The sequence below is a fragment of the Eubalaena glacialis genome, chromosome X (assembly GCF_028564815.1).
Source record: "Eubalaena glacialis isolate mEubGla1 chromosome X, mEubGla1.1.hap2.+ XY, whole genome shotgun sequence".
Taxonomy (NCBI): Eukaryota; Metazoa; Chordata; class Mammalia; order Artiodactyla; family Balaenidae; genus Eubalaena; species Eubalaena glacialis.
In genome coordinates, this window is record NC_083736.1 from 121604392 (window position 1) to 121631296 (window position 26905).

General features: G+C 41.0%; 1 protein-coding gene across 1 annotated transcript in view; it reads right to left on the minus strand.

Moving 5' to 3' along the window:
* Positions 1–26905, minus strand: part of GPC3 (glypican 3) — a 426709-nt gene that overhangs the window by 387581 nt on the left and 12223 nt on the right. The window contains exon 2 of the mRNA XM_061177875.1: positions 7597–7758. Within this exon, the coding sequence (XP_061033858.1) occupies positions 7597–7758 (162 nt within the window). The remainder of the gene's footprint in view (positions 1–7596; positions 7759–26905) is intronic.

Consider the following 26905-nt stretch of genomic DNA (forward strand, 5'->3'; position numbering starts at 1 on the left):
TCCTCCAAGAACCTCTACCCTCCAGTTGGAATTAATCTCTTCCAACCTCACAGGCATTTTGTTTTTTCACTTTGTCTCCTTTTTCTAAGAGGGCATTCAAACTGTGTAAGCTTTGAGCCTTAAAAAACCTGGATTCACCCCTATTCCCTTAGAAACCTGCTAAAATTTTTCTTACCGCATTTCCCATAGGATGCCTTGTACCCAAATTACTCACGCATAAAAGTCTCAGTTTCTGAAATTTGAGCTACTTGAAGGTAGGCATGAGGTAGTTTTTATCTTTGAATCCCCTACAATACCTGCCTTCAGACGTGCTAGGTACTTGCTCAGCAAATGCTTTTAGTTAAATATAATAGAATTCCCCTGCTAGAAAGAAAGCTAGAACTGGGGAGATTGTCTGTGACCATGAAACAAAATACACAGTGGCTATAAAACACATGGTGATTAAGGGCACAGGCCCTGGAGCTGTACGTCCTGGGTTCAATTCCTGTCTCTGCCATTTATCTATTGGCTGTGCAACTTTAGACAACTTACTTAATCTCTCTAAGCCTCCACTTCCTCAGCAATAAAATGAGGCTAATAATAGTACCAACTTCATCGGGTTGTTGTGAGGTCTAAATGAGATAATATAAGTAAAACACTTCAGAACAGGACATTTTTCATTCATCTCTCCCTGACTTAAATACATATTCAGTGAGGAGGTGTCTGATTCTCACCCCAAGCCTTCAACTTTCTCTTCTCCACACCAGCTCCACATCTCCTACCTATGCCACCTAGACTCATTCAAACCCAGCCCAAGTGACTCCAGAGCCTGCCCTCTTAAACTTACACTCCACTGCTGAACTGGGAAGCAAAGGAGCAGACTAAAGGTATGAAACCCCATTCGGCCTTTGCAGGTAGTCTAGATGTAAGTTGATGGAGCCTGGAACTAAAATCAGAGAAACAGAGCTAGAAGGCAACGGCATGTGATCAGTGAGACAACTGAGGCCCAGGGAGGGCAAAGGGGAACAGAATGTAGGGAAAAGATGGGGGGAAGTATGAAAGAAGAAGCAAGAGCTGGTGACTGACTGAAAGAGGAGACAGGGAAAAGCAGGAGTATGAGGGTGTGCCGCAGCCCCTGGAAGCATCTCACAGTCAATGGAAGGAAAGGTGTTTTTAATTTCTATGTTACCACTTCCAGCTTAGAGGAAAATTGTTTCTACCTCCACTCGATTGACAGGAGAATTCAAATCTCTCAAACATATGCTTCATTACTCAAATATCAGGTACTGGAATTCAGTGAGACAGAAAGAGGAGAAGGAACATATGTTCTCAGAAAGTAAACAAATCCCAGTGGGGGAGGGGTGGGGAATAATCACTCTGGGCAAAAGTGGTATTTTTCCTGGAAGCTTCTAGAGGGCAGGGACAATGTCCTTTAATTTGCTTTGTTGGGCCCACTAGTGAGAAGGAGGGCCATGATAATGGCAGCTATAGGGGGGAGTTCAGAGCCCTACTGAACCAAGAGGCACGCGCTGGGGTAAGGAGTTAATCTACATAATCTCCTCACCTCACTGTTGGCCCAAGAACACTCCGCACCCACCATTTTTGTAGGCTCTTTTTATTAAACAGTTTTCGGTCTAATGACTGACTTCTAAATCAATAGAGGGCACAGGAAAGGTTTACAACTCTCCCCAGCCTCTGGCTCTGCTAAAGCCACAGAATTCTGAAACTGAACTAAATCCAGAAAGTTCTTAGTTTAAAACCAAAATAACTTTAAACACCCAGTTTCCAGTTGTTTTTCCAACAGCACTAATAATTAAAGAATCACATTTTTTATAACTTTGTAACCAAAATATCTCTTTGAGTCAACTCCATAAAAGTACACTAATTAAAGCCAGCATCTTCTGGCCTCTGATGAGAAATTCACCCTTTTATAATGGGATTACCAGAGCTTTGCTGTACAGATGAGTGGTTTGATTAATAATTTACATTTTTGAGGATATATAACCTCACTCATGGTCATGGTCTGCGTTCCTAAAATTCTCCTTTTCAGTTTAATGTCATTATATTTGGCCCCGGCAAATGAATTAAGTTCTGATTAGACATCAATGTAATTATCCTCTCCCGTATACGTTATTTTCAAAAAAGAAAGGGTTGTGATGGAATGGCCGGCAGTTTGAGCCGAGGAGTTCAGTGGGGCTCAGCATGGGCAGGAGCTGTCAGACTAGTCGAGAGGAAAAAGGCGTGAAATGGAGAAAAATTGCTCAGTACTCACTTAAAATCCCCACTACATTATAACAACTAAATTAACAAATGATTGAATCTCGAAAACATGTTTATCAACACTCAAGCAATTATTTAGTCACATGTTAACTGTGAAGGGAAAGAGCTTTGCTTGAATAGTGTCCCTAAACAGTTATTTCAAGCAGAAATGACTGGAGAAATTGCTCTGAGCTGATGGAAGATGGTGTTCTAACCAAGGGCAATTTTACTTAGGGGGAGAGGGAGAGACAGGAATCTGACAGAAAAAAAGTGGAAGAACTGCCAAGAGCAGACGGAAACAGAAAATAAGGGAGCAGAGAAAGAGAAGACGCACAGCAACACTGCTTCCTCCCCCTTGATCTCCTCCACAGACAGCAGGTAGGAGAAAGCCTTCCAACGCTGGATGAAGATAGCGCTTTTCTTCCTCTCTGCCATGATAGCGTGCACCAGAAAATGCAACGAAAATACGACCTGAACACAACAACGCCTTCGTGATCTAGCCTCTTGCTTGTGTGTAAAATATACCAGAGAGGTATATTTGGAAGAGAAGCTTCAGGAAGCTGAAAAAAGGATTGCTCCTGGAAGTATTGACATTTCAAAGAGCTCAGCTTCACATCTAAGAATGCATAAAATAAACCCCTCTTTCAAAGGGTCCTTTGCCTAAGTGCTCTCTCACCTGTGCACTGGAGCTGCTTCAACATCATCTACGTGGGGCAAAAGTTGTTGAATTACATCATGAAGTCCAGCTTTGTCTAGGATTATGTCTGTAATGGTAACGCATCATTTACCTGGCCCCACGTGGGGTGAAGTGGTCCACAAAAATGAGCTGTCTAGATAATAATGCATGTATATAGTGCCTTACAGCTTTCAAGACATTTTCACATACATTATCTCTACTCCTGAGGAAAGCAGGACTGTAATTATTATCCCCATTTTGCAGATAAGAAAACTGAGGCTATGAGAGTCTAAGTAACCACCCAAAGTCATAAAGGCCATAAACAGAGAACTAGAATTAGAACTTAGATTTTTCTGACTCCAAGTCCAGTGTTTCTTCCATTGCCTTGAAGCACCAAAAATATTTTTAGCCATTCAAAATGGAAATATTAAGGGAAAAACAGTGAACATAACTTGACCTTTCCTTATCAATTCACAGCCATCACTAGTAACATCAGTTGTTGGATCTATTATAACACAGGGGCTACTGAGACAGGTAGGGATACACCCCTCTATAAAATGCCCCCAACTGCCACATTCAGTGAGTTCTTGAGTCACTTTTATGTCCTCCACTCTTACTGTCACTCGTTAACTTCTTGCTGCTCATGTGTACCTCCCTCTGGCAGTCTTTCAAAGCCCTTCTAGTTAACTGCTTATCTACTACTGGCTGGAAAACTAGAAAATCAAGCTTGTAAAGACTGTGCATAAATTCAGAACGGTAGTAGGCTCTGAACAAGGACCCAGGAGCTCTCAGATGAGTCAACTACATAAAGCAGGAGCTCCATGTCGTTTTAGGTACACAGAGATGTTTTCTGCTTAACCACCATTTCTCCTCTCTGATAAAGAGAGTTCAAGTTGTGAGAGAGACAACTTCCAGAAAAGCGAAGTGTTGCTGCATTCTGAAAAGTCTGTTCTCACTCAAAGTCAGTGGTACCCTGGGGAAGACTTGAATCCTCCAGCGTACAGAAAAAACCCGGACATACCCCAAATATTTCCTGATGGTACAAGGTTGAAAGTTATAATGAAATTCTACAAGGAAAATAGAACTCAAGGCTTGAAAGTGTAGAGGTGGTGGAGATATGATGAAAAACTCAGAATTCTATCCCATTTTTCTTCTCAAGGACCACAAATCCTACAATTTCCTAATTTTGTTTTACCTCAAGCACACTAAGAACAGGAAAACCATGTCACATGATGGCTTGGAAGAAGCTGTGGCATCAATGAGTTTCCTCATCTGTAAAATGGAGATAATTACAGTATGAACCTCATAGGGCTGCTGGGAAAATTAAATGAGATAATTATGTAAAAGTAAGCATCATATAGTAGGCACTTAATAAACTGTCACTATTATTATTATCATTATCATCATCATCATCATCATTATTAGGTAGGGGAGAAGAAAAAGGGAAGAAAATCTACTTTCAGGGAAGTTTTTCAAAAAAGAATTAATTAAGCAGAAACAAAAAACGATTGTGCTGCCCCATTTTACTAAGCGCATCAAAGTAAATTAAGTTTAGGAAACGAGGCAATGCAAAGATTAAAAATAAAGAACAACTTTTTTAAATGCTTCAATCATTATCAAAACAACATTAGCAATAGAGCACTCCAACCACTGTAGCAAAGGGCCCCAGGCTCATTTATGAGGGCAAAGGCTTCCTGCAAACGAAGACATAAACTCCAAATCGAGGCAGCAAGGATTGCTCGTGGAACTGTGCACATATTTGCAGAAAGCACTCACTGCTTAATACCCCCAATGTGAACTAGTGAAGGAACCCTAAAGAGATTGTGGATCTAGGCCAAGATCAAGATGAGATATCTTCAACTTCATGTGGTGAAAACAGCTCACATCACATTTCATAGGAGTGAAGTATTGGAGCAATTTTCTCAACAATTTATTCTACCAGAATCTTGGGGAGGGGGTGTATTTTAGGGAAAAAGCAACTGTGTCCCCCAATTTAAATTCATTGGAGTACTAAGTAGTTATAAGAAAAAAGTGGATACTCTTTTTTTCTCAGCAATCAGTAATACATCATCTTGTAGCAGTCCCTGATTTTAGTCTTGTCTCTCCAGACAAGGAGACAATCCTACAGAAAGGATTTGGGGCAATGTCTCTACAAACATGGCATAATTGCCTTGAGGTCTAGGACCATGTTTTATTTTGTTCTTATGGGGTTTATTTTTTCTAAGAGAGAAGCAGGAAAAGAATAAGAAGAGAGAATGAAACAAGATAGAGAATGAAACAAGATAAAGAATGAGTACATATGGTGACAAGGTAGAAGGCACCGGCAATGAGTCCAGACATTAGTTGTCTCCATGTTCCTTTGCTAGGGTTGTCCTTCTGCCTGTCCCCACAATTTGAGAAATAATATATTTATATGTATGTGTGTGTGTGTGTATAAGAGAGAGAGAGAGAACGAGTAGGTGCTGCCCCCCTACTCTCTACCCTCTGTTCACATGACAAGCATAGCAGCCATATCTGGAAGCTAATCCAATCAAAATCTTGTCAAAACTTCCTTTCTCTCCTAGTCTTGTGCTGTTCCAGAACTAGAAAACACAACATGCAAAATGCAGAACTGGACAGAGATGTGAACGCTGACGTGCAAGGCCCTCAGATAGACAGCCACGTCAGCTACTCTTCACGCTAGAATACCAGCGTGATCACTCCACCACCCCCATCCAGCCAGGCAATGGTAAGATAACATCTGTGGGCTTGGTTATTCTGGGAATGAAACAAATCACAAATACTCCATTCTAGAAAAGCACCTCCACAACCCATAGAGTTAAGATTCAGCCCTCCACTTCAACTCGATTCTCATGTCACATCACTTCTCATTACTCCACTTTCAGCCGGTAGATCAGCTCCAAAATCAATCTAAGAAGTACATGAATGGTACAGGTATTTTTTAAATGAGCTTAAATTATTCATTCTTTTGCCAAATTGTTAGTCTCAACAAACTCTTCACAAGAGTCTGACTGCATAAATAGGTTAACAAATACTTCAAGCTTCTGTATTATACTTCATATAATCAACCCAACATCCCGAGGCTTTGACCCAAGAAACTGTTGTGAATGTATGTTTTATTAGCTAATTTGAATAATTTTCTCAGCTAATTCTAAGTATTTTATTATAATACACAAAATAAGCTATAATCAACCCACCTTACAATTCAAACAGGTTAATTCTTACAAAGGTGCCATAAATCTAAAGATTTCGAATGTCAAGTAGTCAGAAGTGTTATTTTTCGATCTGACCCCAATTCTCTCCTTGTGGGACAAGAAGAAGGCAGCTGATTCCATCTGCTTAAGGAAGGATAGAAGAAAGCCCCAATATCCATAATTAACTTTCTTTCACAGGAAGTGGCATGATGAGGTAGTTAAAAGCATACACTCTGAGAGCCAGGCCACCTGGGTTGAAATCCTACTTTCCCTATTTATTAGCTGTGTGACCTTGGGCAAGTTACTTATCCATTCTGTGCCTTGAGTTTTCATCCATAAAATGGGGAAACTAATAATACTACTTACTTCATAGGGTTTATTGTGAGGATTAAATGAATTAATATATGTAAAACACTTAAAGGAGTACCTAGCACATAATGCTATATAAGTGTTTGCTCTCACCACTACCATCATCCTCCTAGCTGGGTCTCTGAATCAGGGGAGATACTCCCCATCCAGCTATGACAGTCCTACAAGTTAATAAGGAGAAATGTAATTTCCTACCCATTCTGGCAACACCACAACAGCTATCTTTTACAGTCATACACAGGTGCAGTAAGAACTGAGACTCAGAAAAAGAGAAAAGATAATCACTCACACAAATGAGAAAATGTAGGGCCATTAAGCCAGTTTTTCCCTCTTAAATGGAAATAGTCCCAGTGGTCAGAAAGAGTTTGTCCATGTTCCACAAATATCCAACTAACTCCTGGAGAAAATGGTATTTAAGTAAACATTTTTGTTTTTTAAACAAGTTTTATGGGCTAGTGGAGGGAAAGTACCATTTATTCTTTCTTCAGAGATTTCATCCTTTACATACAGGTAAACAGAATGTCCTGGGACAATGATTTTTGACAATACCCACCTTTCCAAAGATTGTAATGCAGCTTCTCTAAAAACCATGTTTATCCTTAACCAGAATCTCTCACTGGGAGGTTTGTTTGGTTTTTGTTAATTTTAATTTTTATTTGTTTTTTGGCTGTGTTGGGTCTTCATTGCTGCATGCGGGCTTTCTCTAGTTGCGGCGAGCTGGGGCTACTCTTCGTTGCGGTGCGCGGGCTTCTCATTGCGGTGGCTTCTCTTGTTGCGGAGCACGGGCTCTAGGCACGTGGGCTTCAGTAGTTGTGGCACACGGGCTCAGTAGTTGTGGCTCGCGGGCTCTAGAGCGCAGGCTCAGTAGCTGTGGCACACGGGCTTAGTTGCTCCACGGCGTGTGGGATTTTCCCGGACCAGGGATCGAACCCGTGTCCCCTGCATTGGCAGGCGGATTCTCAACCACTGCACCACCAGGGAAGTCCCTCGCTGGGAGGTTTTTATAACAAGTATTAATGTTGGAATGGTAATTTATAAATTATACTTAGCGTTTGAAAGCCCAGTGCCCAAATAATGATGCCATTGAGCAGCACATCTCAAATGATCCCCAAAACTCACCTTGGAAAACTGCAGCATTCTGAATAATTAAGAACTTGAGCTCCATACTTGCAGACTGAAGCAGCTGTTCCATGTTCAATCGTGCTGTTAGTTGGTATTTTTCTTCCATCTTTCTTGAGCAGCATGTTGGGCCCTTGGGGAGACATACTTGCAAATCTGATCCTGAAACAAACAAGTTTTTCATGTTTCAGTAAGCACAGTGTCTCACACACACACACACACACACACACACACACACACACGAGGCAAACAAGGCAAAACAATGCATTTCTTTTAAAATACAGTAAAATCTTGATTATCCAAAATCAGTGTTTATCTTAACTAATCCCTGCTTTCTCCCAATTATCTTTATGACTGATTCTTTTTGAATAACCGTAAGAATTAATTGCCTAGGTTTGACTCATAAATGCTGTATAAACTAATTTATAGCACAAAGTATACGTCACTGAACACCAATATTTAATTTGTCTGTTAAAAGACCAATCTTCACTCCTACAATTTCTTTTTCTTGATTGTAATTTATGAATGAAAACACAACCAAGAAGCCACTTTCAAACTTCCAGTTATGATTTCCTAATGAAATGTATGTCTGGCCAATCCAATGTCGCTAACATTAACATTCAATCACCAAAATCCCTTACAACTCTTAACAATTCTAGCTCTAGCACAAATGCCAACCTCTTGTTCCTCTGAATTCCTGAGCTACCTCGTCACCACCTCCCTTATGATGCAGAATGCTTTTTTATTTCTGTATCTCGATAAAGATTTGCCAAATGAATAATCTTCTTGATTATTCCAAAGTTAGGGAATCAGAACCTCTTCTCAGTCCTCAACCAATGTGACCCTTTGCAGTCCTCACAGTTAACCAATCCCTCCTTAAAACACTCCCCCCTCCTTGCTTTAGTGAACCTACCCAGTTCACTAAACCTATCCACACACACCCCATACACCCACATACACCCCCCCCACTGCTATGGCTATTCTTTTATATGTATTTTTTTTAAATATGTTTCTATTTTATTTATTTATTTCGGCTGCGCTGCGTCTTCACTGCTGCACACAGGATCTTTTAGTTGCGGCATGCAGACCCTTAGTTGTGGCATGCAGGTGGGATCTAGTTCCCCGACCAGGGATAGAACCCAGGCCCCCTGCATTGGGAGCGTGGAGTCTTACCCGCTGGACCACCAGGGAAGTCCCACTATGGCTATTCTTATCTATCTTTTCTTGCTTCCTCTTCTTCTGCCTATCACATAAATGTTGTTGACCCTCTTTCTCATTCTACATCTCTGCCCAACCCCAATGATCTTATCTAACCCCTGTGATTGCTGAACTCTCTAATCCTGCCTTCACCTTTCTTCTGAGCTCCAAAATCCCACATTTTCAACTACTCTGTGGGAATCTCAAATTCAGCAGACCCCAAACTGAACTCAGTATATCCCATATGAACACACACGAAGTTACGTCTCCTGTATTCTGTATCTCAGTTAATGATTATCATCTACCAAGTCTCCCCATGATAAAAACCCTTTTTGTTGTTTTCAGCTCTTCGCTGGTGACTCAACACACTTCTGTATCCATGGAAGTCATCAGCATATACAAGAAAATTGAAGCCATGGGAGTAGGTGAGAGTCATTCAACAAATATTTTATTGGGTATCCACTATGTGACAAGCACTGTGGATACAGCAGTCTGTAAAGTCCCTGCCCTCGTGGAGCTTATATTCTGGGAGACAACAAACTACATATGTAAGGTCAAGCAGTGATAAGTACTACAGAGAAAATAAAACTAAGTAAGGAAGGGAAAACGAACTGTGGTATATACACACAATGGAATACTACTCAGCCATAAAAAGAAATAAACTATTGATACATGCCACCACACGGATGAACCCTGAAAACATTATGCTCGGTGAAAGAAACCAAATTTTAAAAATTACATACTGTATGGTTCCATCTAGAAAGTGAAAATTAATCTATGGAGACAGAAAGCAGTTCAGCGGTTGTTGGCGGAGAGGAGGCAGTTCAGCGGGTGAGAGTGAGGAAATTTGGGGGAGTGATAGATATGTTCATTATTTTGATTGTGATGATTGTTTCATGGCTGTAAACATATGTCAAATTTATCAAACTGTACCCTTAAAATATGTATAGCTTATGGTATGTCAATTATACCTCAATATAGCTGCTGTTTTTTAATGTTTAAAAAACAAAGTAAGGTGGGTAGGGAATGTGGTGATTGCAGGGACAATTCTATTTATGTAGGGTAATCAGGGATGGCTTCTTTCATAAGGTGACATTTGAGGAGAAATGAGGGAAACAACGGAGAGTCCCAAGATTTTATATCCTCTACCAATAATAGCAAATATTAGGGCTCAATGCATATTTAAGTCCAATCTCCTTCTTCTGTAACTCCTGTTTTACTCAAACTTTCCCTTCAATAAGCATTTGTTGAGCTCTTCTGTGGTGGCCATGAAAATGTGCATCTCAGACCTCCTACCGCAGGGAGTGTAACTGACGAACGGTCCCAGCTGCTGTGCTCTAAATTCAACGCCATGTTGTGCCCAGGCCACAATCCCTAGGGGCTGCTCCCAGCCAATGACTGAGCATGGCAAAGATGCCAAGTCCTGTGAGACACAGGACTTTGCTGACAGGCATTTTGGCTGGAGGACTCCCCACTGACCTTGACAAAACTTTCTTTAAAACTGTACTGCAGTTTACATTCTCTCTACTCAACCTTCCTTCCTTCCCTCTCTCCTCCACAGGGGTCAGACCTACACCACAGTCGAATGGCTCATTTCCTTCCCAAGTGTTTTCCCCAAGAAGCTTCTTGCACATCTAGTGCTATATTGGCATCTGCTTCTCAGAGGACCCAGTCTAACATATCTTCTGTGTGCCAAGCACTGTGCTACATGGTAGAGGTACAGCTTTCAACAAGAGAGACGTGGTCCTTATCCCAAGGAGCGCACTGTCTAGAGGGGTTAACAGAGATGAATACCTAGTGCATATAACTGGGTGCGATAAAGCGACATGGCTAGGATGACAAAACATGTATATGGGATATCCCCCCAAGGGGGGACACCCCCAAAGTTCCATAAAGTCCTTGGCAAAGTAAGCTTTCATAATAAACATCAAATCTTACTGAAGTGAGGCTAGAAAGCATATTCAGACATTTTAGACAGCTTTTCAATGACTGAGGTGTTTTTCTAAAAAAAAAAAAAAAAAAGGTGGGGGGAACTAGTTAGCCCTAAGTTACCAGAAAATTTATTTTTGTTACAATCTCTGATTTCCCTAGGAATTCCAGTTATCATGGCCCTAATGTATGTGTCCAAGTTTTCTTAATTTAGGAATGAAATTCATCAAGTTCAACCTCACATGACATCACTGTTGAAGTCCACAGTATTGACTCCAAGCTCTCCACTTCCTCCTCCTCAAGGGAGCTGCTGACAAAAGAGTAAAGGAGAGCATGGATAATACGTATCACCAAACCTAACCCAGCACTGCAGTTTATAGTACTGGATGGAAAGGTGACGTTTAATGTGTCAAAATACAATTTGGGGTCTGGAGACACAGAGTTCAGATTTATCTCCTATAAATGTCAATCTCATATACAAGCCTTAAACCAATTTTAAATAGGGTCTAAGCTCAAAGGCTTTATGACTATCTTCAGAAAAAGAAAAAAACAGAGCTAGTTCTAGCTCACTGTGTTCTTTCTACATGAGGTTACAAAATGTAATGCTATTCCAGAAGTAGAAACTGATTCAGTTTATTGGACCAAGTAGGGAAAGAGTCCCCTTGGGGACAAGTGGCTAATCTAGATTTAAACAAGGGTAGTTGGGACACATGTGTAGATATGAAAAATCCTATATAGCAGGTACTTTCCAAACACCAATTTATTTTCTTAGTAAACTGATGCCTAAATAGTGTGTGTTTAAAATACCTGTATTTGCATACATTCATAAAATTAAATGTTATAGATAAAATTCTTTGTGTTGCTAAATTTCCATTGGTGATGATTTCCAGTTTTCAAGAATGGTAGGGTTTATTTGGCAGGGTGGCTGTTAGTACTGTTCTTACTCCCACCCGCTCTAGCTAGTGGGAGTTATAAAATAATGGGGCTCAGATCTTCTCTTTGTGAAGTGCTGTGAGTTGCTTACATCTTAGAAGGTAACAAACTGCCACTCAATGTACCAACAGAAGCCCAGGAATGACTCTTTAAATGACCATGACGCCAGTTTGGTTTGCCTTAATATGATAATTCATGAAGTAACTTAGAGCATGCATAGGGGTACCCCTTCCCTGAGTTGGTCAAATCTCATCATTGTATAAACTCCTACTACCTCAGGAATTCAGTTAGCCAAAATCTTTAAAGGGCTAAAACCTCAAATGAGAACTTATGGGAAAACATGTCAGATGTCATGAAGAAAGGTACGTGTTATATCCAAATATAAGAAATGTATATATAGCAATATTTATCCTCCCACCAACTTATCACAGCCTGGTTAATCAATAAACCAGTATAATTGATCTGGGGGCTAAGAGTTAGCTATAGATTTGAGGAAATAAAACATCTATAAACTGATAAGAATTCACGATTTCCAAACCAGGAAGGAGAGAACTAAATGCCAAAGGGAAAAACATTTTGTTTTAAGTAAATTTCATATAACTCACAGGCCAGCTTAAAATAAGCCTCAGTACATGATAGCATAAGGAACAAAGTGGGCCAGGAGAGCTAGACACACCTAAATGAAATGACAAAAATGAAATATAACCATTTTAATGCATGAACATGCCCATGAAAGAAACAAGACAGAAAGAACACACAAAACAGAAAGAAATAGAGAAAGAATTTAGAGGGGAATCCTCATCAACAAAACAAAGAATTACTCTGGGAACCAAATCCCAAGTGGGATGAATGAAAAGTAGAACCGAGGGCAAATGACTAAGGAGGTACACTGAGAACTGGTACATACTTGTGTGAATAAAAGCAGAAAGGCCAATTCAAGAAATAAGATGTAACTTACAAAAGACGTAGTAAGTAGCAAAGCATTCTTTAAGGATGTCAGGAACAAAAGAAGGTTAAGGGAAAATAGCTCCTTTATTAGATGGGAAGGAAAAGTAATCACGGACCACACTCGTCAAAGAGGTGCTCACATTTTTTTTTTTTTTTTGTAAAAATGGAATTCAGCTGGGAAATGGGAATAGAGACAAGCACTATAGCCTGGGATGGAGATAAGGAGAAGACTTAGCAATTGACTATTCGAATGAGTCAGAAAGGTTCAACTCTTTAGGGCTTAATAAGTTGCATTCCCAGATGTAAAAAAAAAAAAAAAAATTAACTGAAGTCATTACAGGGCTGCTAGTTCCCATTTATTCTGGAGGATTAAAAAGTACCTTCACACTATAATCTCCTCTCCTAGATTTTTAGTTCCTGAAGAGCAGAGAATGACTCCCATCTCCTTTGGGATGCCCCGTCGACCTCAGCCAGCCCTGTGCATGTAGTGGTGCATTAATGAGGGCTGCAGACTGAGAACACAGAAAGAACACTTTCTGTCTGTCTGATCTAAAAAGAAGGAGTGGAGACAGATGACCCTGAAAATGTTACATCTGTACGCTTTGATCTTGGAAAAATATTTTAAAAGACCACAAAAATCAATTTCCAAACATCTTGAAGATTCACAAATAGATGTTTCGCTTGAAGAAACTATGAAGTAATTTATTTCTAGTTATTTTGAGACAATGTCTTGCTTGCACAGTGGGTCCAGTTCTGGGTCTTACAACTGAGAAGGGATATTTGAGTTATGGAAGCTTTTTTCTGGAGGATTATTCCCATGTGTATCCAAGCTGGGCACCCTTACCAGTTGCTTTCCCTTCCAGAGGCTAAATCACAGGTGGTCCACCGAAAACTCCCTCCTGATGTGTACACTATATACGAGGCTGTTTAATTGTATCTGTTCTATTGGATTTTATTCCAAGTCAGTAAGTATTAACGGCCTGGAGGCCAGCATGATGGTAGGCAAAACACTTATGGTCCCTCTGGTCAAGTAGCTTACAATTCAGTCCTAGCCCCACCACTTACTAGCTTGCAACCAAGGGTAGATTACTTAACCTCTACATGCGTTTTCGTCCCTATTATCAATACCACTTACCTTGCAGAGCTGTTGCAAGGACTGAGTGAGATTATGCATGTAAAGCTCTTAGCCTACTTGGTACAAGGTAAATATTCAATATATGTTAAGTAAAATTAAAATAAACAAAAAACAAATTCATGCTAAGAGACCAGACTTTCACACACAAAAATAGCTAGAGAACAGTAAAAGCTGATATATGGTTAGGTGACAAAATATGCAGTATATTTTCTGAGGTGACAGAAATAGTCTATATTTTAATTGGGGTGGTAGTTACATGGGTATATAAAGTTGTCAAAACTCAGTAAATTCTTCACTCAAAATGAGTGTACTTTATTATTTATAAATTATATTTCAATAAAGTGGAATTTTCAAATATGTAATATAGACAACATTTGCTAGATAAGTAAATGCTCACCAGAGGCTGTAGGGATCAAAGAAGACTTCCGGGAGGAGGTAGGGCTTGAGCTACACGGTAAAAGATGAGAAGGCCAATGGGTGAAATGCATTTGGCACCTGTGGAATAGTGGGGCAAGAATAACCTGCCTGGAGAGAAGCTAGAATCTGGGGTATAGCTAGCTTATCAGGCAAGATGGGCCAGAGTCTGAAGGGCCTTGAATGCAGACAAAAGACTATGGGCTTGACTCCATGGACAGTAAAGAACCACTGTTGAGTCTCAAGCAGAGGCATAATATGATGAAGGGTGCTGTTGAGGAAGATTAGTCTTACAGCTTGAAATTGGGAAGTGAGCTAAATAACCCCTCAAGGTCACTTCCAGCCCTCCGATTCTCCAATTACCTTTATTATGTTCTATATGTTGGTTATTTTACTACACTGCAATTTTAGCTAATGACTATAAATTGTCAAAAATCACATTTAAAAACACACTAAAGAACAGAAGAAATATTAATGTAGACCTTGATCCTTATACTTTTCTAAAAGCAGATAGAACATATTCAAACAGCCAACAGAAGAGACTAAATCGTCAGGGCTCAGTAACAATGAAAATTGAAATCTTTTCCATATATATACGTGTGTGTGTGTGTGTGTGTGTGTGTGTATGATGATTTCACACATTTTATTGCCAAGGTCTGCTTTATGAATGGCAGATTTTTTTGCTAACGAACGTATGCTGTGCTAAAAACAATAATGTAATATTATCATTAAAGTAATATTAAGCAAAGGAATGAATGATATCCAAAACTGGTTGCTTCATGACTTATAGGGAAAATAATAGATGCCTATTAGAATTATCCAAAGGATTAAGTGCAGGTTGCTCTACAAATGAACGAAAAAATAACGTATCAACCATTTCTAAAAGGTTTTTTTTTTAACAGAGGACAAGTCAATTTGCCATCCAGAAATATTAACTAATTTCTTTAGCATATAACAGTGACTTGCTATTAGAACGGTGCCTTTTCCCCTAATTAATCATTATCTAAATCAAATCTTACATGCTCATTAATTTCTTACTAATCAAGATAGAAATACAGATGAAAGAAATGGCTGCATTTGAAACCAGTGGGGAAAATGAGGATTGCTGGTGGAAGAAATCGTCTTAGGGAACCCAGATGAAGGTTACCCTTCTGTTATTTAGCCTGAAAGAACATGACCTTGCAGAGGGCACACCTGGGTATCACGAGCTCAGACTTTAAATCAAAGATCATGCCTGGGGCCGCGACAGACTCTGCCTCTGTAAAAGGCAGGCCAAAATGTCGCTACCGCACTGGAGTACTGGGAGTTTAAAGCAACCCTGGAGATAAGCCATTCTCTAAGCCTGAGAATTAAAGAACGAATTACCTTTATCTCTACTGCCAACTGTCAATTAACTGCATATCATTTCATGCCCAGTAAAGGTTGAATCCCTAGATCACTACACTCTCCCCCAAAGAGGTTCTTTCTGGACCACATTCCCAACCAGCAGTCAAACATGTGCTCTGGGAACACAAATTCACTGATTACATTCAGCCTTCCAAAGTGGTGAACAACTCATTCATACAACATTTACAGAATGCCTACTTTGTGCTAGGGTCTCTGCCCAACCCAAGGAATACAGTAATGAACAGGACACAGTCCCTGCCCTGGGGTTCACAGATTGGTCCAGGAAATGGACTCCCAAACTATCAATAACTAGAAACTTCTAGGTCACTCTGGACACCTCATTCACCCTCATCCCCTATAGCCAACTGTCACTAAATCCTACTGGTTATGCTTTTTAAATATCCCTCATCATTCACCTCCTTTCCATCCTTGCCTCATCACCTCACCTCTTTTCACTTGGAAAACTATTACAGCCTCTAAACTGGCCTTCCTGCCTCTACCCTCTCTTCCACCCAAGCCGGAGAGAGACGTTGCTAAAGTACATATCTGATCACATCGTTCTCCTTCTTAAAAACGGAGCAAAGACACAGGGGTGTGAAAGTGGGTGGCATATACAGGCATTGCCAAGGAACCTGGTAAGGCTAGAGGGAAAAGTGAGCTGGTGGAAAGTGGCTGGGGCCGGATGGGGAGGAGCTATGTGAGCCCTGCCACCAGATGATTCCTAGTTATCTTCGGCTATTTTTTGTTTGTTGTCTTTTTACATTTTTTTCCAGCTTTACTGAGGTATAATTGACTCTGAGTTATCTTTGGATTGGATTCTCACAGGAGAGAGTGTTCGTGGGGGCAGAGATGCACTCCACAAGCTTTCTGTCCTTTGAATTCCCATAGCACTCCGCAGCCTTTATAAAGACACTTCTCACACTCTCTAACTTGCATCATAGTTACATTTGCATGCCTTATCTTCACTAGATTTAAGTTCCTTGAGGGAAAGACCCTTGACTGACTTATCTTTGTATCTCAAGGGGCTCGCTGACGTTTGGGCTTGATGCCCTCCCCTTTGATTTGGAAACAATGCCAGAACTTCAAGAGAGTTCAGTTTTAAAGGAACCAGGTCAGATTAATTGATGCTAATAGAGCAACTCGTAGAAGAACAGTATTCCAGGAAAAATAAAGAATCCTCAGAGCCCAAAATGGAGCTCTCTCTCACCTCCTCTTCTCCCTTATTCTCTTCCCTCCACCCCGCCCCCCCACACACACACATTATTTAGACAGGGTAAAAACCCTAATAAAAACAAAATTGGGTTGGAGGATATGCCAGTTGGGATAAAGAATCTATTTATTTATTTGGTTATTTATTTATTTTTGGCTGCGTTGGGTCTTCGTTGCCGCACGCGGGCTTTCTCTAGTTGCAGCGAGCGGGGGCTACTCTTCGTTGCGGTGCGCAGGCTTCTCATTGCGGTGGCTTCTCTTGTTGTGGAGCACGGGCTCTAGGCGTGCGGGCTTCAGTAGTTGCGGTGCATGGTCTCAGTAGTTGTGGCGCACGGGCTTAGTTGCCCCACAGCATGTGGGATCTTCCCGGACCAGGGCTCGAACCCGTGTCCCCTGCATTGGCAGGCAGATTCTTAACCACTGCACCACCAGGGAAGTCCCGGGATAAAGAATCTTTTTGAATTCTGCCAGAGGGACTAAACCAAGGCAATTTTCCTGTCTCCCCCTAGTCACTCTTTCACTAATTGTTATTCTACTCAGATAAGTAGCGGAGATCCCATCTTTTAGGAGATGTATAATTTTTATTTTTCAGATACAATGTTCAAATACGCAGACCTGAAGCATAGCTGAGAATTTCAACACCCTAGGCCCAATCTAAGTGCTAGGCCATTTCCCCTGTGTATGAAATCACATCGGGGGGGGGGGGGAAAGAACCCTTCCCTACCAAGACTAGAGTGTTATTATCTGTTCTGCTACCAAATCAGCTGTGTGACTCAACCAAATACCTTTTCAGATCTGGGCCTGACTAGATGACCCTGCAGACAATTTCAGGTCTGAGAGTCTGCTTCCAACTATAGGTCAATCAATAGTCACTAAGCCCATTCTAGACTAGGCATTGGGAGGACACAAAAGAAGCAAAGGACCTGCCTCTGCCCTTCTAAGAAGGCTTTGTCAATAGCACTTGACAATAGCTATACATGAACATGGATATGAGGCCAAGGCAAAGACCAACAACTCAGCCTTTTCAGTGCTTCACCCCATGTAATAACCACATTCCCTTTTATATACCCCTTTGTCTCCAGAGGCCAACTAATGTCAGATAGCTTCCTGATGGATGGCACGCAACAGCAAAGGGAAGGACTCTGGAATCAGACCAGGTTGTGAATCCCAGCTTCACCACATAACAGCTGCGTGATCTTAGGCAAGTTACTGAATCTCTGAGCCTCAGCTTCCTTATCTATAAAACGGGAACAATAACACCTACCTCTCAAGGTGGTTGTGAGAATTAAACTCCTATTTAATGTTTCCCAAACACATGCCTTCATTTCCTGCTTCCCTATTTTGTTCATGCTATTTCTGTCCCAGGAGTGCTCTTCCCCTAGCTTCAGCTATTAAAACCTTCTCATCCATAAGGTCTCTCTCAAGTGTCTCTTTCATAATGTTTGTCTCTCCTCCCCCAGGTACCCGCTCCACCAAATAAACCCCAGGAGCTGTCAACTCTCTGAATTTTCAGCACACTTTGTACTTCTAATACTGCATTTTGCAATCTAGCTTTTATAGCTATTGTTATACTTTTATTACCCCTACCATTAAATTGTAAGTTTCTGTAGGCAGGAACAATATCTTGGCCATCTTTGTATTCCCTGACATGGCATAGTACCGGAATATAGTAGACACTCAATTAATGCTCATTGAATGGATGAACAAATACTCAACAGTTAGACCCTGCTTCCTATAGATAGTAAGCTCCTTATGTCTTGAGGCATTCAAGCATAATTTGGGTAGCAATGTCAGAGATACCACAAAAGGGACTCCTGCACTATGTAGCATGCTGAGCCTGGTGACCTCCAACGTTCCTTTCTCTCTGCGTTTCCATGAAGACCACACTCTAACTCACTAATCTCTTTACATGCCAAGACTGTCACTGCCACAAATGTTAGAACTGGTCCTTTTGTCATAAACAAGTGTGACAGTATTTCTTCAGAGAATGTCTCATCTGTGACAACTATATATTTACCATTCTGCATGCAAGTTGTACCTAAAACTCAGTATACCTGACCCTAAAAAGGCAGTCTTTTGCTTCACAGATGTCTCTGGCTTCTAAAACTCCCTGTACCTGATGTTTCTGCAAACCACAAAGACTAGGTAGAAGGCTACGGTAGATTGAAAGCACACCATCACCTTGATCCTACAAGTCCTGTGAAAAGGTTGTTCAAGTGACTGATAAGCAACGATTGCCTTCTTATGGCTAAAGTGTTTAGAAAAATATTTTTTTTAAGAAAAAAAATCCAATAAGGCCATGAGTTAAAGACACAAAGTCCATGCTGAATAATAATACGGTAGCCTTTTCAGTTTCAGAACTCTTCTTCTGATCCAGAGTGACTAGGTAAGTCATTTCACTCCCCAGGTCCTTGATTTAACCATTTAGAAAGTGGGTTAACAGCAGTTGCCACCCACATCCCTTTCAGGAAACACACTGAAATTTTATAACCAACTTTAAGCTTCCCTAGAACAAGTTCCCCTTAGAGTAGAGAGCTCTGGTAAATTGGTATGATTCAAGAGGCCCAGAAAGTTCTCTTCTGTAGTGGACTGAATGGTGCCCCCCAAAAAGATTATGTCCATGTACTAACCCCTAGAACCAGTGAATGTGACCTTATTTGGAAAAAAAGGGTCTTGCAGATGTAATTAAATTAAGGATCTCAAGATGAGGTCATCCTGGATAATCCAGGTGGGCCCTAAATCCCATGACATGTCCTTATGAATGACACACCGAGGAGAGACACAGGAAGAATAGAAGGCCATGTGAAGACAGAGGCAGACATTGGAATGATGCAGCCACAAGCCAAGGAAGGCCTGGAGCCAACAGAATCTGGAAGAGGCCAGGAAGGATTCTCCTAGAGCCCCTGGCGGGAATGCAGCCCTGCTGACACCTTGATTTTGTACTTCTGGCCTCCAGAACTGTGAGATAATAAATTCAGTTGTTTTAAGCCACCAAATTTCAGGTAATTTGTTATGGCAGCCCTAGGAAACTAGTACACCCTCTCTCTCCCACCTGTACGTACCTGCCTAGTAATGTCTAAATGTTTCATCATGGGTGAGTTACTACTTGGTTAAGCAATTTCATCAGGTGTTGTCTTAAAGCGTGACATCCCTTGAGTAATTCCCTCATACCTCAAGGCTAAAGAGTTTACCTGGGAGCTTCCTGGAGCACAGGAAAGAGGGGGTGAGGTGGGGGAGTTAACCCAGCACACCTGGATACGGACAAGGGGCGATGTCAAAGGGAAAGATTAAAAAAAGATCAAACGGGCCAAAACCAAATTTTATCTATGCTCAGCCTTGAGAAAGTCATATTGACGAAGCCCAAATGTTACTTTAACAGCACAGTCCCATACCATGAAACGGAAGTCTTGCAGAAGCAAAAAATAAACAATATTGCCCCAGTCCTTGGTTCATATTCCAGAAAGTCTGTTAGGAGGGCGCTCAGACTAATCCAAATGCCTCATTCTCACTGCTCAAATGTGTTTGTTTTCAACGTGTGGACACCAAGGGGGGAAAGCGGGGCCGGGGGGCGGGGCGGTGGTGGGATGAATTGGGAGATTGGGATTGACATGTATACACTGATGTGTATAAAATAGATAACTAATGAGGACCTGCTGTATAAAACAATAAAATAAAATAAAATTCAAAAAAAAATGTTTGTTTTCTTAAGCCTGATAAATTAGGTGTATTTTGTATACATGAAAAAAAGCATTTTAAGCTATTAGCAATCAAATAATCACAAAGAGAGCTGGGCAGCAATGGAATATGCCTATCAGTCTGGGCCTCCAGCCCAACCCTGAATTTGGTAGGAGTTTCTCTTCACATTGTACCTGCCCTAGTCTTCCAGTACTTCTGGAGACGCTGTTTAACCAGCTCCCAGGCAAATCTTTCTGATGCCCAATTGCCCTTACTGTTAAGATGCTTCTCCCAGCTCTAATGGCTAACCTAAATTTCAGTTTCAAGCCATTGCACCTTGTAATTACTTTCTCAGCCACTGTAAATAATCTGTGCCCTCTATTCTATCTTTCCCCTTTCCCTATGATAGGGACCTGTGGAAAAGGGAGTCGGTTGCCTCGTTAGTACAACATACACACTGCACCTGAGCAAAATGCAACCAAAAGAAAATCAAACACTCACTCTTGATCCCTGAGTGAGAAACAATGTTATTGATCTTTTCCTTTTTCCTATCCTTCAGCTGATCTGAGTGTCTACACTGACATGCTCTAGTGCTGTGGCATTTATGCCATCTTGGGGACTAGCTGTGTAAATGCTCCAGTAATTTTATACAACTTCAACATACTGTTCTGTTAGAACTTGAGTATCTGAAGGACTGAGAAGGACAGATTTTCCTCCTCCTTCTCCTCCCCCCACTCTCATGTAACATGAATCAAAATCTTCACTAATTGGCCCTCCTCCTGCCTGTTACTGAAGTCTAGACTTGGTGGCAACCCCTTCTGTGGAAGAGATTTAATGAAGGAGAAAGTGCATGGGAGGGGAATTGGCAAGCAAACCACTGCAAAGCAGCTATAAGAAACTTGGAGGCACAAGGAGTTTTGGGTGAGCTGAGATTGGAAACTAAAGGATATTGTTTCAAACACACACAGACGCGCACACACACACACACACACGCGTTGGTGAATTCACTATGCCCTAAACCAAATGTTTCCTAAAATTGAGGAAATTTTAAGTTGCATTAATGCAACACATAAAAGAGTTTTCAATGATGCTCAGTAGTGACTTTTTTCCTCCTTGCTTTCTTTGGGAGCCATGAAAAACAAAAATAAATCACCCAAACAGGTAATTTGGGGATTTGCCTTCCATTCCCATGATTTCACCGAAAAACTCAAAAATTTCTAATAGTAACTTCATTCTCCTGTCAAGCTGGGGGTGATTCAGATACAGAGCTCTCCAGAGCCCAGTGTGGGCTCCAAGAGGGAGTGCCAGGAGGGCTCCAGATCAAGCTGAAAGAACCAAGCCTGGATCCAGGATCTCCCTGTGGGCTGCTAGTATTATATGACCTGCCTCCTGAAAGCCACCAGCTCTCAAGACTGCAGCAATTTGGTTTGGGAATGTCTGCCTCATTTAATTTTTACAGTTTTTCAAGAAAGAACTGAAATAAAGTAGAAATGACATGGGAACTATGGAGCCAATTCTCCCAAAACCATGCTGACCGCGCATGTATGTCTAAGGAGTGCAGGGTTCAAGTTAGCTGAGGCTACAGTCAACTAGGGCAGTGATGGAAACAGTGTGATGCAGTCACTGAGGCAGTTCAACTCAGAGACGATAACCTTCACTGAACAGGAAAATCAAATGCCCGTGACCCCAGGCTGCTGAGCTGCATTTGGGATGCAGCATTCCCACAGATTCAAGCCATCGCTCTTCCCAGGCCCTCCTCCTTCCCCTCAACAGATACGGAGACCCTCCATGCATGGTCCTCATCTGTCTCCATGTCTGCCTCCCCCGCCAAGAACAGAGAGAGTGGAGTTTTTTTCTTCGAATCCCCAGCATCTCACACATACTGGGTTCTCAAAACTGGTTTCAGAAGTAATCCCCAGAAATGCTGAGCCCACCACAAGAATAGTGATTAGGAACATGGTTCTGAAACCAGACTGAGTGGATTTAATTCATTTTGTAGCTATCTGACCTTGTACAAGTCACTAAACTTCTGTAAGCCTCGGTTTGCTCATCTGTAAAATGGGAGAAATAATAACACCCACCTGGTAGTTCTATTGTGAGGATTAAATGGGATGTTGCCCATAAAGGGCTCAGCATAGCGCCTGGCTCAATAAATGTTAATGATTATTAGCACTGCCCCCACCACAGGTGCTCAATAAAAACTTGCTGAATTGAAGTCACACCAGTGGGAATGACTAGCAGATGTGAAGGCAGCCTGAGTTGTTTTTTTTTTTAACGTTTTTCCCCACCTCACTCTACACCAGATGACCTCTGAGAATTTTTTTTCTTTTTCCTTTCTTTTTCTTTCTTTCTTTGTTTTTTATTTTGTTTGGTTTTTTTGTTGTTGTTGTTGTGAAAAGGGATAGAATAGGGGATAGTTAGGCTCTGCTTTTGCTGATCTTCAGTTTTTCATTCAGGGCAGAAAACCAAGCCTGGCAAAGCCAGGCAGATGATATTCTGAGAAATATGACACGGCTATTAAAAACCCTAAATGAAAGTTGTGTAATGAGCATGAATCTGAATACATTTAAATTTCCTCTAGATCCAGTAATTCCAGCGTCATCCTTATATATTTTTTAAGTGTTCTTTTGCAAATGTGAGAAGACCAAAGCCCTAAAAGATAGCAGAATTTTTCCAAGGGTGGAGGTTGGGTTGAGGGTAGAGGAGGGGTGCACAATTGTCATGAAAATTAACCCCTGAAAATGCACAGGATTTTATTACCAAATGGATGCCTGAGGAGATTACTAGATTTTTAGGGTCTTTACTATCAAGAGAGCAACCTGCATGCCTGAAATAATTAAGAAGAAGAAACTCAATTATCTAGTAAACTGAAATTTCAAACCGCCCTGCTTACCTAAATGAGAAAAGCTGCTTAGACTAAAGCGTCATTACTTCTATTTAGACAAGCCTTAGCAAAGATATACAAGGAGCTAAGGAATGGGACCCCACATTCTTCCCTAAGCCACAACAATGCCTGTTTATGTAAATAGGATTTTCAATAACAGAACAGAATCTGAAAAAAATGTTTGCATTATTGTCTCTGAAAAAAATGCAAATGCAGAAGATGAAACTCAAGGGGCTTTCACTACGATTGGGCACAGAATACCCTAAAATATTTATTCCATGCGAGTCTGAGCCTGGATTCCAAGTGGATCTAAGAAACAAGCAATGACTCAAAAGGTCTGAGTACAGTATGAAGAAGCACCAAGGTTTCTCTGACTCCATGGCAAGTGAGTGCATATTTATTCAAAAACTCAGTTTAAAAAGAAATAAAAGTAGTAGTAGATATCTATTTACGTTTATTTGGCAGCCCCTTCCAAAATCTGGGCCAGAATATAAATACCCTTGCCTCCATCATCACCATCTGACAATCAGACACTCTGGCCACATGACCATTAACAACCTCCAGGCGCAAACTAAAAGCTCATTAAAGACTATATGAAGGCTATTTATAGAAGAGCTAAACAAAGAAGGAAAGAACTACTAGCAAAATTAATTAGACTGTTCATACTTTTGACAACTATTACTATTTGTTTGAACTCAAGTGTCCAGTTCCTTTACTGACTGGTATTGATGACTACAGAGATGCCACGTATCCAGAGTTTTCAACTGACCCTGTAGTTTTTTGGTTCAAGAACGCAGGTTTTGACCTATACTCTGTATATCAGCCTTCCTGTTGCTGTTTAGGCAGCTGATAAGAGGCAGAAATCCTTCTTGCTCATTAGGCCATTAGCTGCTGTTAAGCAAAGGGCTCAGGGAAGGGGCTGTTCAGTGGCCCAGAGGAATGTGCCAAACTCCACATAGAAAGCCAGCCCCGATTTGGGGTTAAGAATTTAACCTTAAAAGGCTGGCAAGTCATAAATTTGCCTGAGGTTCATATATACGTGTGACTTTCACAGTTTATATTTCCTAGCCAGGACTCAAAGTCAAAACATGCCCCCTGATTAATGAATGGTACTAATTGTTATTCCTGACTTGAGAACATTAGTCTTTATCCAAAATATTTTCTTAAAAAACACACAATCTCATATTTAAAACTCTCTGGCTTAGGGGAGTTTGGATAACTGGTCAGAAAAAAACAAAAAAAAAAAGGAAGAGGACCCTAACGTTATCTGTTACTTGGTGCTACCATTTTGGTAGTCAAGATTGACTGAAAAGCTTCCATTTCACTGTGTCCATCAAGCAAAGTGCAAAGGAATGTCCTCCAAATCTAAACATCTGAGATAAAGCAACCATCTGTGAGTCCACACAAAAACTGAGCTGGGGCCCGGGCAGTGAGGAGGTGGGGGGATGGAGGGGCTAAAGTATCTTTAAGCACATTTTGTCTAACTTATCTTGTTAAATATTTATACATAACTGCATAACCTAACAACCTTGGCCAAGCTTGGAAGAGATAATAGATACAGGACAAACCAAAGATCCCCAAAGTGTAAACACAAAGAAAAAAATACCAAGGAATACTCCAACTGGAATACACTCTCTAACCTGTAGTCAAATTTGAAACTAGGACACTAAAATCCTACAAATGAAACAATGTCCTGAAACGTGATAACTTCATCAGGGAAAAGCAGGCTACAATTTGGTTAGCCTACAAGGTAGGTGTCAGTTCTACCCCACAGTAGCAGTCTTTCAAAGGGGCTCCCTTATCCTTAGAAAAAGGAAAGGCATTCAGTGTAAGAAAAGAGATTTCTAAGAACAGAGATGCAATTTGCATTCATTGAGAATTATGACAAAGTGGGAGAGAATGTAAACTACATTGCAAGGATCTGAGGTATTCAAGTCAGATATATTTAGCCTTGTCCTATCTGTACAAAAAGCCTTTTAAATACTCAGAGTTCTTAGAAAGTGGAATGTAAATGCATCAGTGCATATTTTAGACCTCTTCATTTCCAAACTAAGGAATTGAATTTCACAATATCCCAAGAGAAGCAACCAGGTACCCAAATATGTGGGCAGAAATGCAAAGCCTGTTTTCTCTCCAGGATCTCTGAGGGCAAGCGGATGTGGAGAAGGCAGAGGAAGATGGGGGAAGAGAGGGGAGAAAAGGAAATCAGGACCTATAAGAAAAGGAAACACAACTTAAAATACAGAGGAAAATATCAAACATTCCACTCATCTATTTTTTTTAAGAGAACAAGAAACACAAAAGCATTCAATAAATATAACAAACCATAAAACACTTTCTGTTCTAAACTATAACCACTTGAGAGAGTGTGAGGGTGGAAAAGAGGAAGGCGAAAAGAGAAGACGTGCGGAGCAGTCCAACAGATGATGAAGGGAGGACCCTCGGGAGCTCTGGAGGTATCCTGATCCCCCAAAAGGGCCATGATGATTGTGCACAGAACACCCACTCGGAATGGGGGTCAGAGTAACTTGGGCTACTTCTTATCACTACTCTATGAAATGTTGATGAGCTTTTGGGGAATTTTCCCAAAATTGTTAGTTGGTAAAACATCTCATGGCCACTAGGACCTAACTTGAAAATAAAACTGAATATTGTTGAGGGGTGGGGGAAGACTCCAAATGATTGAATAAATGTTGGTTCCAACATCACCTTCAGGCTTTGTGAATGAGGCAACCTTACCCTCTCAAAGAACAAAAAGGCAATCTGACAGCTTTTGAAGGCCAAAAGAACCTTCAGGCAATGTTATTAAATTGACCCACAGTACTGAAGTTTCAAAGGCAAGAAATGACTTGGGTTTTCGAAATTAACACTTGTATAAAACCTTCAGAATTCCATGGGGGAAAATAAACCTTTATTTCAGAAACAGACTTTGAAGTTTGAAAACAAAGCAGAAAATCTGTTTCTGAAAACAGAAGGGACTATTTGAAACACTCAGCACAGTTCTCCCATGGCTCTTTGAAACTCCTCCTGAGCTCCCCTCTGACTTCTGGGGGTGGCCAGAGAAGACACACCTCAGAATGCCAGCAAAAGAGGATGTGGGAAACCATTCGTTCCCTAGGGTAAGAGCAAAATGATCTCAAGACGTATGTGCCTCTGGCCACATTAAATTAAGCCAAGGCCTAGACTAGAGGTTCTATCCATCTAGGGGAGCAAAGACTGTTTTTCAAACTAGTCACAAAGTTATTAGCAAATGAGCAAAGATCCCGTAGGCTGTCTCTAGCCCACCCATTCTCACTTTCTTATGCTCCTTCCTTCTCTCCCTCTCCCTCTCCCCCCAACACTCTCTGAATCTCTCTCTCTCCTTCCCCCTCCTCCCACCCTCCCTTCCTCCCCGACTCCACCCATCCACATCAATGAATAAACAGCTGAAGCACAGCACAAACTTGAGAAATCAAAAGAACAATGATTATATGCAAGACCCTCTCTTAAGTATGCAAGGTTCTTACCCTCAAGGAGTTTACATTTGCCTACAAATCACCTGGGGAATGCTGTTAAAAAACACAAATTCGGATTCAGTAGGTCTGGGATGGCACCAGAGA